This window comes from Dermacentor albipictus, chromosome 7 (genome assembly GCF_038994185.2).
Source record: "Dermacentor albipictus isolate Rhodes 1998 colony chromosome 7, USDA_Dalb.pri_finalv2, whole genome shotgun sequence".
NCBI classification, from domain to species: domain Eukaryota; kingdom Metazoa; phylum Arthropoda; class Arachnida; order Ixodida; family Ixodidae; genus Dermacentor; species Dermacentor albipictus.
In genome coordinates this window covers 124164835-124179599 of record NC_091827.1, presented here as the reverse complement: position 1 = coordinate 124179599, position 14765 = coordinate 124164835, and the positions used below count along the sequence as shown (strand labels likewise).

The window sequence follows — 14765 nt, the reverse complement described above, 5'->3', positions numbered from 1 at the left end:
CCCTATTTCTAAACATGGCAGCATTGCAAAAAACTGGATAAATTTAAATTGGAATTATGGTACAGTTACATTTCTGCCATTTCTGATGAATAAACACTGCATGAATTTGTCAAGCACACAATTGACAGAGGTTGTGCAGACGCGAAGGTGCAATAAAGCACCACAGCATCTAGACAACATTACGGAAGCGGCCACCCATCACATGAATACTGCTATATGTCCCGCAACAGCTTTGTGGCCATGGCGTTGCTCGAAGTCACGGGTTCGATCACGACAGCGGCAGCAGCATTTAGATGGGGGCAAAATGCCAGTAAACAGTCGCCAACCGATCTTTGGACCTCACGAGGAACGAATAATAGTCCGGAAAATGGAACAGTCAGAAAACTTGTTAAGACAAACAAACGACCATTTATTAGGCTTAGAGCGGCTTAAAAAATACCTATTTCCCTGCCTCACACTATGTCTTTAGGTGATCAGATTTGCATGGGTTTGCGCAAAAGTGACATTGTTTCCATATACAGCCGACAAGAGCAGGTGTGGCCATCTGTGTTAGCGAAGGTCGCCATGGACATCAAAGAAATGAGCCCCGTTTCTTCGTACCACTTGGCTCTCGTGAAGGCACAGGAGGTGGTGCCAATCGCACAAATGCGAACCCGCACAAACATACCCAAGGATACGACAACATTTTCGAGACACACCTGCTCTGTGGACACACCACATGCAAAATAGCAACCAAAACTAAAAAATATGGATCTCACATTAAATGGTTATGGCGATAGTACTGACTGAAAAAAAGAAAAAAGTGTCAAAAGATTACAGTACTCCCTAATGGTAAATATGAGTGCAGCTCAATACGTGTTTTCAGTTCGTGATATATTGAGGCTAAGAAGTTGAAATCGAAATCACCGCATCGATTGGCAGTGGGCCAGTGCCGTCAGTGCCTTGGCAGAGGGAGGGCCAGTATGGGAATGCTGGCATGATGAGCGGCATCAGAGTCAGCTGTGGAAGAAGATGACGAAGGTGTGAGCAGTAGCTTAAGTGCGAGGAGCAGCATGGGAATGCTGGTATGATGAGCGGCATTGGGACCAGCTGTGGAAGAAGAATACAGTGAAGGTGCAAGCAGTGGCGCAAGCACGAGGGGTAGTATGGAAACGCTGGAATGATGAGTGGCATCGGAGCCAGCTGTGGAAGAAGACCATGAAGGTGCAAGCAGTGGCTCGAGCACGAGGCCTAGTATGGAAACACTGGCATGATGAGTGGCATCGGAGCCAACTGTGCAAGAAGACAACGACAAAGGTGCGAGCAGTGGCACGATGTCAAGGGGCAGTATGGGAACACTAGAATGATGAGTGGCATTGGAGCCAGCTGTGAAAGAAGACCATGAAGGTGCAAGCAGTAGCACGAGCACGAGGGGCAGTATGGGAACGCTGGCATGATGAGTGGCATCGGAGCCAGCTGTGCAAGAAGACAACGACAAAGGCGCGAGCAGTGGCACGATGTCAAGGGGCAGTATGGGAACACTGGAATGATGAGTGACATCGGAGCCAACTGTGAAAGAAGACCATGAAGGTGCAAACAGTGGCACGAGCACGAGGGGCAGTATGGGAACGCTGGCATGATGAGTGGCATCGGAGCCAGCTGTGCAAGAAGACAACGACAAAGGCGCGAGCAGTGGCACGATGTCAAGGGGCAGTATGGGAACACTGGAATGATGAGTGGCATCGGAGCCAGCTGTGAAAGAAGACCATGAAGGCGCAAGCAGTGGCACGAGCACGAGGGGCAGTATGGGAACGCTGGCATGATGAGTGGCATCGGAGCCAGCTGTGAAAGAAGACCATGAAGGCGCAAGCAGTGGCACGAGCACAAGGGGCAGTATGGGAACACTGGAATGATGAGTGGCATCGGAGCCAGCTGTGAAAGAAGACCATGAAGGTGCAAACAGTGGCACGAGCACGAGGGGCAGTATGGGAACGCTGGCATGATGAGTGGCATCGGAGCCAGCTGTGAAAGAAGACCATGAAGGTGCAAGCAGTGGCACTAGCACGAGGGGCAGTATGGGAATGCTGGCATGATGAGTTGCATCGGAGCCAGCTGTGCAAGAAGACAACGACAAAGGCGCGAGCAGTGGCACAATGACAAGGGGCAGTATGGGAACACTGGAATGATGAGTGGCATCGGAGCCAGCTGTGCAAGAAGACAACGACAAAGGCGCGAGCAGTGGCACGATGTCAAGGGGCAGTATGGGAACACTAGAATGATGAGTGGCATCGGAGCCAGCTGTGGAAGAACACCAAAGGTACAAGCAGAGGCACAAGCATGAGGGGTAGTATGGAACGCTGGTATGATGAGCGGCATCGGAGCCAGCTGTGCGAGAAGATGACGACAAAGGCGCGAGCAGTGGCACGATGTCACGGGGCAGTATGGGAACGCTGGAATGATGAGTGGCATCGGAGCCAGCTGTGAAAGAAGACCATGAAGGTGCAAACAGTGGCACGAGCATGAGGGGTAGTATGGCAACACTGGCATGATGAACGACATTGGAGCCAGCTGTGCAGCAAGACAACGACAAAGGCGCGAGCAGTAGCACGATGTCAAGGGGCAATATGGGAATGCTGGCATGATGAGCGTCATCAGTGCATGCAGTGGCACGAGCACGAGGGGTAGTATGGAAACGCTGGCATGATAAGCGGCATCGGAGCCAGCTGTGCAAGAAGACGACGACAAAGACGCGAGCAGTGGCACGATGTCAAGGGGCAGTATGGGAACGCTGGCATGATGAGCGGCATCGGAGCAAGCAGTGGCATGAGCACGAGGGGCAGTATGGAAACGCTGACATGATGAGTGGCATCAGAGCCAGCTGTGCAACATGACGACAAAGGCGCGAGCAGTGGCACGATGTCAAGGGGCAGTATGGCAACGCTGGAATGATGAGTGGCATTGGAGCCAGCTGTGGAAGAAGACCATGAAGGTGAAAGCAGTGGCACGAGCACGAGGGGTAGTATGGAAACGCTGGCATGATGAGCGGCATCAGAGCCAGCTGTGCAAGAAGACGACAACAAAGGCGCGAGCAGTGGCGCGATGTCAAAGGGCAGTATAGGAAGGCTGGCATGATGAGCGGCATCAGAGCCAGCTGTGTAAGATGACGACGAATGCACGAGCAGTGGCACCAGTGAGAGGAGCAGTATGGGAACGCTGCCAAGATGAGTGGCATCGGAGCCAGCTGTGGAAGATAACAATGACGAATGTGCGAGCAGTGGCACTAGCATGTTTGCACGGTTACACTAAGGGTCGCTGACGCTCAACCCAGGAACAGGCACCTGAGAGCTGCGCTTTCAAAAGAAAAAGTGCCGCATTATAACTGGTATTTTGTCTCGCATGGATGCATTACAAGTAGTGTGCATATTCGAGGGGAGACCCAAAAATAACCGTAATTTCCTGATAAAACACGTGGACATTATTCTTTTTAATACAATGTTAATCACCCTCAATGTCCTCTCCATTAGAACTAATTCACTTGTCCAAACGTCATTCCATTGTTGGAGGCACATTGCAAATTCAGCCTCTTTTATGCCTGCTAGCGCAGTCATGACCAATTTCCAATCTAGCGCAGTCAATCTAGCGCAGTCGTGACCGTATTGCCAATGTCGACTTTGTCGACATTGGCCATCCGCTTGCATTTCAAGTCTTTTTCTCATCTGACCGAACAGGAAGAAGTTCGCAGGAGCCACATCTGGCTAATGGCGCATGTGGATCAAGGTAGTCGTCTGCGTTGAGGCCAAAAACCAGCGAACATTGAGAGCCGTGTGTGCGGGAACCGCTCACTGGAATTCCACAAGGCTGGACGTTTTCACACCACACTTCTGTACCGCTGTTTCAACACCTCCAAATAGAACTGTTGGATGATGGTTTGGTTTTGAGGGATGAATTCTGAGTGTACGATCCTTTTGATGTCAAAAAGACAGCTCAGCATCGTCTTCCCATTCGATTTAACCTAACAAGCTATTTTGGATGAGGCAAGCCAGATGTCTTCCATTGACTTGTCTGTCGTTTACTTTCTAGGTTGTACCCATAGCACCATGACGCATCGCCTGTGATGATTTCGTTGAAAAACTGTGGATTGTCTGTGATTGCGTCCTTCATTGTACGACAGGCTTCCACGTGACGATTCCTTTGCTCTTTGATGAGAACTCTGGGCACAAACTTAGCAGCCACTCACCACATTGCCAAATCGTTGTGCAAAATGCGCTCAACAAAGCTTCAGGATAACCTGGATAAGTCTTCGAGTTGGTCGATTGTTCGGCGTCGATATCCCGTGATGAGATCATGGATTTTGGCGATGTTGTCCTTAGTTCGCACTCTTGAAGGACGACCATAACAGGGCTGATCTTCAGTGGTTACTTCCTCCCTTTTAAACTGAGCAAACCATTCGTACTCTTGCATTTTACTGAGAGGGTGTCCTTTTAAGCTGTTTGCCTCATCAAAACAGTTTCTGCTGCATTCTCGCCGAGTAAGAAGCAAAACTTTGCAGCCGCACATTGTTTGTGAGAATCTGCCATTTCTTCTTGTCATGAGTGCACTACAAACACACAAACAAAACTGCCAGAGAAACAACATGTGTCGGTGTCGGTTGACACCACTTGGCATACTGACTCAGCAGAGATCCTCCCACAGTGCCCTACCCGCGAAACCTCGTGCTACGAGTACACGATGTGCAGGAGTATGATTCTGGTTATTTTTAGGTCCTCCCTCGTGTATGGAGTTCTATGGGAAAGTAAATGGGAGTCAGGAAGACTGCATTATAGCTGGTTCTGCGCTATAAGCAGTTATGTTATAAGTGGTCTGAACTGTATTTACACATGTAGTGCAGCCAGAGATCAAGATAGAAACCAGCTCGCACTCAGAGCCCAGATGCCCCTCTTCATTTTCCTTTCCACCGGTCTCTGGCTCAGCTGGTCTTTAAGCATCTGTTGTATCACCGCAGCATCATTGCACGAGGAGCTACTGGCTGCGGAAAACATAGGTGTGGCTCTCATGAAGAATTCATGCACAAGGAACAAGTGCCAACATGCGCAGCTAGCACTTGTTGTTCATTTGAACCATAATGGTGCTGCCATTATTTGGGAAGAAAATGCGCAATGCAGAGAATCATAGATGCAAACTAGGAAAGTCTATTGTGGAGTAGCATAGAATGAGTGGCATTGCTGGAATTGAACAATCTTTTTTAAAGTGAAGCACTCAACTCAGTGCAGCAGAAGCCCTAAGAGAACGTCTCTGCATTTGTCATGTACAAAAATAAAGAAATAGGGCTTGTGTCCTATTTTTCAAAAAGCAAAGGTTTGGTTTTAAGGGATGAATTCTGAGTGTACGATCCCTTTGATGTCAAAAAGACAGATCAGCATCATCTTCCAATTCGATTTAACCTGACAAGCTATTTTTGGATGAGGCAAGCCAGATGTCTTCCATTAACTTGTCTGTTGTTTACTTTCTAGGTTGTACCCATAGCACCATGATACATGAAACCAAACTTTGCTTTTCGGGGATGCGAATATCAGATCGTGAGAATTGTGATAGGTTTTGGAATGAGGTTTGCTTTCTTTTCCACAGCAACCCGAGAAAAGTGTTTTTCCCCTTCCTCTGCTGCTCTTAACCTCTATAGGTTTGAAGTCCTTACATTGTTCTGACGTATGTGACATACTAATGGCACATTTGACTGATCACTTTCAAGTACTGTAGAGCACTTTCATGGTACGGTGCACATTTGGCAGGCTGAAATTGTGTGCTCGGAACACATTCCACTGGTTCATTCAGAGCAGCATGCTCCAACTCTGAGTGTTCAGAAGTGTTCTCACCTTCAAGGTTGGAGCACAACGAAAATCCGACAGAATTTCAATAATGTTGTTCCTCCAATTGGTCTAAGCATGCTCTCTCTGGTCCCGATGTTGAGAGGCCTCTGCATTGGCACAAATCATGTCAAAGCCCAGTAGGAACCTGTCGAATGTACCATAAATACATTGTTGCACTTGTGTATCAGCAATAATCTATATTGTTGTTTTATCCTTCAACTGCACCTCCACCCGTTTGAAGGACTGCATCCCTACAACAGAGGCTTAGAAACTGCACCTAATAAAACAGTTCTTCATTGAACCTGGTTCAGGCTAAGTAAGTAAGGCTCAATGGCTCTACTATAATTTGTTTGAACACTTCCATTTCCTGAATGTCAAATAGACTTGTCACTATTTGTTCCTATGTGTCATTGTGAAATCTGAAAAAGAAACATTAATTGGTGCTTAATTCATGGCAGATTGACAGTTTCATTACATAGGTGCAAGAAAGATGCAAGATGCACCTGGCCAGCCTCTTTCCCAGTCTAGTCATCCCTAGTGCTTTATGTAGAGGCATGACACACCTTATGCTTGCCGCCTGAACATCAAGTCTTTCACAACCTGTGCTCTGCCTTGGTCATCTTGCTACACATTCAGGTTGGACCCAGGCCTGTTGTGTCACAGAAAAACGCGTGTTGCCTGTGAGACAAGGTGAATATACACTTATGCAAGAGCGATTTTTTTTCACATAACACACCCAATTTCCCTACAGGTGTGCCCCTCCGATAGAAGCTCTAAATGTCCATCTTGATGGCAAGCTCCCATCAGGGGCTACTTCAAAGCGAATTGTGCGCTTTTTTCTGAATCGCCTCTGTGAGAGTGTGTTGCACTGTGCCATAGTGCTTAAATGGAGATATGCTACGACATGCTATTCTTTCTCTTCCTGCTATAGGAGGTGATGGTGCTCTTGGATTTGCTGGGTGCACCCGAACCACGCTTCTACAGCTACTTTCTTGACACAAGGCCTGTATACGACCGGCTCGTGGATATTGGTAGGTTCTGCACAACATTTTACTTGCGATACAAAGAGACAAATATTGCTTTTTAAAATTTTATTTGAGTCTGCTGCACTGGCTATGGCATTGTGTTGCCACATGCTGTGGCGGTGTAGTGGCTTTGGCATTGTCCTGCTAAGCGCAAGGGTGCAAGATCAAATCCCGGCCACGGTGACCACACTTTGATGGGGCGAAATGCAAAAACACTCGTGTGCCATGCATTGGGTGCACGTTAAAGAACCCCAGGTGGTCAAAATTAATTCACAGTAGCCCACTACTGCTTGCTGCATAATCGTATCCTGGTTTTGGCATGTAAAATCTCCGAATTTAATTTTTCTAAATTGTGTTGCCGAGTGCTGAGTTGCAGGCCTGGCCTTCTTTCGCAAGTACATTTTAGTTAGTCTGGAATGCAAAAAATTATTGTTTGCCATCGATCAATCAATCAGTCAATCAATCAATTTTCATTTGTTACCTGATCACCTTTGTGCCATGCTAAAGAACCAGTGTGTGTGAAATGTGTGCCTGCTACAGCTTATAAGTTTGTGCCATATGCATGACAAACTTTGCCACAATGCTATCTTTAGCCTGCACTAAATTGAAACACCATGCCAAGGTAGTCTGGATCTGCAGGGACTAATTCTCTGCATGTTACTCAGGGCTCTTGGAAGCTTGCTATTTTGCAAGTGCATGCCGTCCAGTTGCCATGGAAGCCTTTTGTTGCAGATAGCATGATGCTACTGTGCTTGTTGAGGTGGAAGTGTTTCATGTTCCTTCACTGAAATGGTTATTCTGGTTGACACGAGTGAAGTTGAAATGAAAATTCCTTCACTGAAATGGTTTTTCTGGTTGACACGAGTGAAGTTGAAATGAAAATTGTGTTGTAACCATCAACAATGATTTTCAACGAAATGGAATAGCTTCTAAAAAGCTGTTTGCTTTATTAAAAGAGTGATGCCCTTGACGTCGTATATTTGTTGTACTAGTAACACTGTTTATTTTGAAATACTGCAGGCAGCTAGTGCTGCCCAAGCAGAAGGGAATTACAGTGTATGAGTAACAACTCTTCAAAATTTTTCACACCTGAGCATTCGGCAATACAGAAAGGCAGGGAGTTTCATTGTTCAATTGTATGGGGGGGAAAACGATTTCTGAAAAAGCGCGGTTCGTGCAAAGTAGGGCTTTATTACAGCGAAATGCAGCGTACGTGGTTTCATTTGGCAATATTGTATAGACCGTTTTTTCGTAGGCACCGCCATATTGTGAACGCAGTGGCGCCACCTATGAGCAGCACCATACTGGCTTGGGTGAAAACGGTCTTTTGCATGGCAGGTATACGCTCGGCGGTAGGTTCTGGTGTTTGTTTTTGCGGTCGTGCGGTCTGGTCAGTATGACGCGCGTATTCTACGTGGTGAACGGTTCTGTGAGACGTGGTGAAGTGGTTTAAGGCCTCATGACTGGAATTTCTGCTGAGCGTTGAGGTGGACGGAACACGCAGCGCGATGTATGCGCGCATATTTGAGCCTACAATCAGACTCCGAGATCAATTGTGTATTTCCGAATGTTCCAATCACTAATGTTACCTTATTGCAGTATTATCCTCTATTTCTAAGCTGCAGTTTAGGAGCCATGAAACACGCTACGATCGTAACAGCGTGGGTACCGTTCTGCTACGGTAGGAGCTGTGCTGTTATACTTTGACAAGCGTCCAAACTGTTCGCTGCAGGTTACATTGCGTGACTACTTGGTTGGATGGATGAGATTTCCACCCATGAATAAAATATTTTGGCTAGTACTAGCAGCATACCTTACAGTCTGAATTAAGCTTGTCCAGCAAAGCAACCGTTTACGAACTGGCGAGCGTCCTAAGCAGTAGTAGGTGCTGGATTACAGATATATTTGTTCTATACAGCGCATGGTCCAAGCATACGGCATCAGCAGTTATATATTGATAAACGTTGTGCGGTGTTAGCCCGTTTTCTCTTGCTTTTTAGAGAAAGAGGATGATAACCGAATTTTTTTTCGGTTGTGTTCGTTCAGTTCTCTACGACGCACTCACACGTATTACAGAAATTTTGCACTCAAAAATAGCCATCGCATTCTTTTTATGCGAACCCTATATTATGGCTGTATTATGGCTGCTATATTATGGCTGTATACAGGCCATAAAGGCAATGCCGAAGCACACAGCTTATATATGTATCGTGCTGCCTCCCAAACCGCAGTGACCGCTGTGTTGAGCTGCGCCATGGGGCTCTTGCATTGCCCAGGGGGCGCTGCGAAAAAGGTGCTAAAAAGCGCCCTCTGTCCTAAAATGGGTCGTACCCAGCTCGGTCGTCTGCTTCGGAAAGCACGTTTACAATATGGACCCGCCACTTTAGGTTGTGTTGTATCACGGCCTGCACCGAATATCGGGCGCCGAAGATATTTTTCAGGGGTGGCAGGCTGCATAAAGGCAAGAAATTATGCAGTGCCGAATGCGTGTACGCCGTTCAAGAATTAAGGGGCGAAGTTTTAGCGCGGTGTCAATCGCAAGTGAAGCGAGTCGCGTACGAAGTGGAACTTCAGGTGAGGTTTGCACGCTGCTAGATTCAGGCGCACAAACGCGAGGAAATGCTTGCTCTAAATGAATCCACAGCAGCGATAAGCAGACATCATGTGTACGGAACTGCTCGAGCACACGACGGTACGCGCCGCGACGGCAGCGGTCTTTCGCCATGCCGCGACACGGCGGGCCTCCTGCAATCTTTGTTGACTGCATGCCGCTAAACAAGTAGTTATGCCTGCGTTGTAGTAGCGGCCATCTGTCCCTTTTAGTAACTAGTAGTACTGATGCAATGCATATGAGCTCGCACGTACGTGCGAATCGCGCTGCTCGCTTGATGTAGCTTTTAATGACAGCGCTCGAACATCGATCTGCTGTAATAAATACTACGTACCTTGCTGCGCTCCCTCAACATGCTGGCTTGAGGTCAAGTATGAGCACATTTAACTCTCTAACCTGTGCTGCTCGTAGTGAGGTAGTGAATGGTCACCGAATCTGCCCGGCCATTTGTGGTCATTTGCACACGCCTGGTCACTTCACCACTTCGCATCGGTCGAATTGTTAATCGTCGCTGTGGCCGGGTCTCGAATCGTGAATTACCAGCCATGCCTGCTGCTATGTCGGTCTGCTGTCGGGACTGTAGGCGCAAAAGACCGAAATTTAGAACGCAGATAATCAAGCAAGCTTCAAGACAGGCGAAGCAGTCGGCATGGCGCGAAGTTTCGCTTACTCAGCGCGACGAACTGCAGCTATGCAGCGCGCCCGACGCTCCTCTTCGTGAGGTCTTGAAGGAAAACGGTAGAATCTGATGTTGGGATTCAGGCCTTCTTGTTCATGGCAGCCCACGACGCAGAAGTAATGACGCTGACGCCTTTTCGAGGCTGGGCTAGTTCTCTCCGGATCGGCGTCACCGATTGATTCTGTTCCCAGCATTACGTCCCACGGCACACGGAGAGTCTGTTTTTGTTAAACTATAGGCTGCGGCGGGCTCGCAGTGTGGTCGGCATGGTCTGTGAGAAGTGACGAGCCTTTTCGCACTCGCAACATAGCAGAAAAAAGTGCGAATCGACGCAAAACTCGGCCCAGAAACGTGCTTCGGCACAGCCAGGGCTCAATACGACCCAAGCTGGTACGACCCAGATGTCGTTTCCCGCGCCGCCACCAGGTGCCGCTACTATACCTCAAATTCCAGCGCAAGACGCCCATGGGTCTCATGCAGCAAGGCTAGCTTAGACATATGGTAATTTCAAGCATACTAGACTTGAAATGCGTGAGAACGATGCCAGTGTATCACAAATAATTGATAGCGCCTGCCGCTCAGATGTTTCGTGGTTGCCTTAGGTTGGCCGTGCACGAGCATGTGCTCTTATGTTTTATGTTTTACTCCCTACGCCAATCGATCAGACAGTGAGTTGAGTTACCATTTAATGCTGGTAATACAGAGACGCCGGTTTTCTTTGTTGAATTAAAATCGATATAAGCAAAATAGTAAACAACACATACACGCACCGCGACTGATAATGCGCGTACACCGCGGCTGATTGTGCGCGTCACATTTTTGCGCCCCCAAGGCATATTTCTGCCTACAGTAGTTACCGATGCACCAAAAGGCTTCCCTGACGGCCTTTTATGAATGGACATGGCGTAAATTGCACAAAGTAAGACCTAAAACATCTCAAAATCGTTCCGCAGCACGCGACAGCAAAACTTTCAAGCAGCGCCGCGCCGGATCGCCCAAGCCAGAGAGGAGGAAAGGCTCTCCGCGCACCCTATCCTCCTTGCCCGATGAAACGGTTTATAGGGCAGAGACGTTAACCAGCACATATGTGGTGGTTGTACAGGTGGACAGCAAGTAAATCCCATGTACCTCTAATGGTTGTACAAGAGCATGTGCCCTTTGCATGAACGTCTTGGCATCGGTGGTAAAAGCCCAACCTCCGACTGCGAAAAAAGAGCCAACGAAACCTCCTCGTATGTGCTTGTGGCGACACACTCCGCACATATTTCTGCGCACCCTCCGTCTTATCATCTGGCCCAGCATAACACAGCTGCACGCTGGACTGCATGGCCGATAAAACATAGCGCCACCGCCACGTCACCCGAGGTATGCGTCACCGACGGTGGCTATAAAAACAGGCTGCCTGGCTGAGAAAGACCGCCTTCTACCTTCCACTGCTGAGACGAACGTAGCGTTGGTATGCCCGTCCGCTGCCATCGTTAGTCGAATAAAGAAGCGTTACGTTTTTATGTTGGCATTCGTCCTTCAGCAGACACGACATCCCACATGCTTTAATAACAGGTTAGGCTTAGCGTGACACCATGAAAATTTCAGGTTCTCTTCATTCAAGTGCCCTTTGCATGCAAGGTACATCCACAGGGTGTCTACCAACCGGTAAAACCGGGAATTCTCGGGGATTTTGAGTAGTCTGCAAAAACTCAGGGAAAACTCAGGGAATTTGTACTTCAACAGGGAAAATTAGCTGTAATTTTTTTGAAGGGGTCGAAAGTCGTGGTAATGCTGGCTCGAGTAACAGACAGGAATCGTAATTAATCGTCCTTGACACCCTGTCATCGGCTGGAGGAGTTGCCAGTGTACAGTCAAAGTCCGACTTTCCGGAGTCCCAATAATTTGGACGGCTTCGCGGCACCACCAACGTACCCCTAGAGTCAATGTATCAGAATACGTCTAAAATTTCGGACGCAAGAACTCATTGCCGTCCGATTTTCCGGTTGTTTTGCCGTGACCGCATGTCCGAAACAGCCTTAGGCAAAGCCACCACTTCTGCCATTTTGATAACCTTGCCACCTCGAACCGGCACTCTCGCACGCAGATCCGCTGGCAGGCGTAGCTACCACTGCGGCAACGCTAGGCCTAGCTGCTTCTTCTCGTTGGGTGTCGTGTTTTTCATTGAAAGAATTCGCTGCTGTCAACAATGGCACGGACTTTGCCTTTGTGGTCCTCGCGATTGGCTTAGAAGCTTGGTAAGCACGGTGCCATTGCATGATGCCGGTTCCCGAAAGTTGGCTTCGCCTCTCTACAGAACTCTTGAAGGATACGCAAAAGTATTGCAGTGAAGCATAACAAGCGTGGGAAGGGGCTATTGCCACGGGAAACAGTTTGTATTCCTTAATTATACACGCGTGCACCCGGTATTGCCTGTCACAATACGAGCACCGATATGCCTAATACGTGTACCGACAGGCCTTCAGGGCATTTTCGAATGTGCCTGTGGCAGTTTAAGCCCTTAACGGCAGTAAATGGCATGCATTTATTTTTTCGAAGTGGCCGATTTTTCGCATGTTTTCGCGGCCCCTAGGGAGTTCGAAAAATTGGACGTGGGCCGTGCACCTGACCAAGAAGATGCTTCAAATGGTCCGTGGGGTCAACGAATGGCGAAAGGAGGACAAGAACAGAAAGGGCCTAGGCATTGAGGAATGAACGAGAAAGGAAGCCTGCTGCCGCTGTTTTGAAGGAGCTTGAGCTCAACAAAACAAAGCGTGGGCTAACGCCGAGATGCAGGTTTCACTCATCCAAACCAAAATAAACTCTTTAAAGCAGTGAAACAAAACTCTGAGGCATTGTGCGCGGGCTGAGAGTATATCAGGACAGTTGAGGTTCACTTACGAGCTTTTGAGAGGGAATCTCATTGTGACAAAGTTCGGGCCACATACCAGTGAGCTTGCTATCAATTGATAGAAATAGCTCATATTCGAAAATATTTGCTTCCGTATGCATCTCCTTTTTATTCGTATTTGAAAATATCTGACTCGATTTGCATTTCTTTTTTCGAAGACTTTATTTGCTGTGCATTTTGCTAACTCCTCCCTTCTATTCTCTTTTTGAATGACAAAAACGCTACTGCTTAGTATTCAAATTGTACTACGTAGGTTTCTTTTAAAAATTTTTTCATATGCCTTCTAGAGAGTGACAGCATCGGGCGATATGGTTTCAGCCCATCTTGACATAAAACATCGTTTTACGTCACTCAGGGAAAACCTGGAAAACTCAGGGAATTTGGAAATGTCAACTTGGTAGGCACCCTGCATCCACAGCCAGCATGTTGTTGCCTTTAAGTACTACTGGGGTAGCGATTACATCAATGTTAAAAAGAGTACAGCTTTGCAGCACATGACCAGCCTGATGCATTGCAAGACTCCCCTGACTAACACTCACTCTGCACTGTGCATGACACTGACATGTATGACGTTCACCCAAATATAGAAGACCAGTATTGTCTTAGAGTTTGTGAGCGACTTTAACTCTTTTCCTACTGTGGGAAAAATAGGTGTTTTTCTCATCATCATCATTATCATTATTTATATGCATTACTGCGCCCCATCACACTATGGGATAGCCTTCCAAATAATATTGTCTCATTAAAATCCTGCCAAATTTCGTGAACTTTTGGAACTTCACATGTTCGCTTGACTATGTTGTACGACTTTATATTGTATCCGCCTTTGTACCGTTTTTCGACTTTGTTTTTCATTGTATTCCCTTGACTTTGTATGTGTTTTTTCCAATGTTTACCAGTGTTTCTTTTTCCAATGTACAAACTTATTTGTTTCTCCTACTGTGTAGTTCCCTTTTTTCCCTTAAATATTTGTCACTTTTTTGTGACCCCCCTACCCAATGCTCCTCCGCGCCTGTAGAGTAAACTGGATAAATAAATAAATAAATCATCAGCCTGGCTACGCCCACTGCAGAGCAAAGGCCTCTCCCATACTTCTCCAACTACCCCGGTCATGTGGTAATTGTGGCCATGGTAAACCTGCAAACTTCTTAATCTCATCTGCCCTCCTAACTTTCGGCTGCCCTCTGGTATGCTTCCCTTCCCTTCGGTTTGGTGCTGGATTGACGCAAATCTATACGCAGCAGCCGCACGACACTCAGAAAGCCAACAAACCGTCTCGCAAGTGAAAGCTAGTGCAGGGGATGGCAGCAAAGTTGTTTACGGCCACCATCTTTGTGACACACCATACGTCGGCCTGTTGTTCTTGACGCCATTTGCAGATGCACGTCGGTCTCTTTTTGTAGCTTCAAGCAACTTGTCACGAAACTAGCTTTGGATTTACATGATGGGTACATCAATGTCAGGACCCGGTTGCGTGCATAATGTATAGAGGAGGAAGGAAGGAAGAGGGGGAGGGGAGCAAGCATCACCCGAACTTGCCGTGACCCTCCAGATTTCAGAATCTTTGGCTGGTGGCAAATCATGCCAACATGACAATGAAACGGCGTGAACAGCGCCGGCTATGGGTGGAGCGGTGATCGAGTCACGTGATGTGTGGTCCTTTCCTCTGTCGTGCGTATTGGCCTTACTCTCATCCACCTGCCGTAAGGTT

General features: G+C 47.6%; 1 protein-coding gene across 3 annotated transcripts in view; it reads left to right on the top strand.

The window, feature by feature from the left end:
• LOC139048146 (glutaminyl-peptide cyclotransferase-like) overlaps window positions 1-14765 on the top strand; it is a 107847-nt gene that overhangs the window by 71563 nt on the left and 21519 nt on the right. For all 3 annotated transcript variants that reach the window (XM_070522672.1, XM_070522671.1, XM_070522673.1), the window contains one exon: window positions 6775-6874. In XM_070522672.1, the coding sequence (XP_070378773.1) occupies window positions 6775-6874 (100 nt within the window). The remainder of the gene's footprint in view (window positions 1-6774; window positions 6875-14765) is intronic.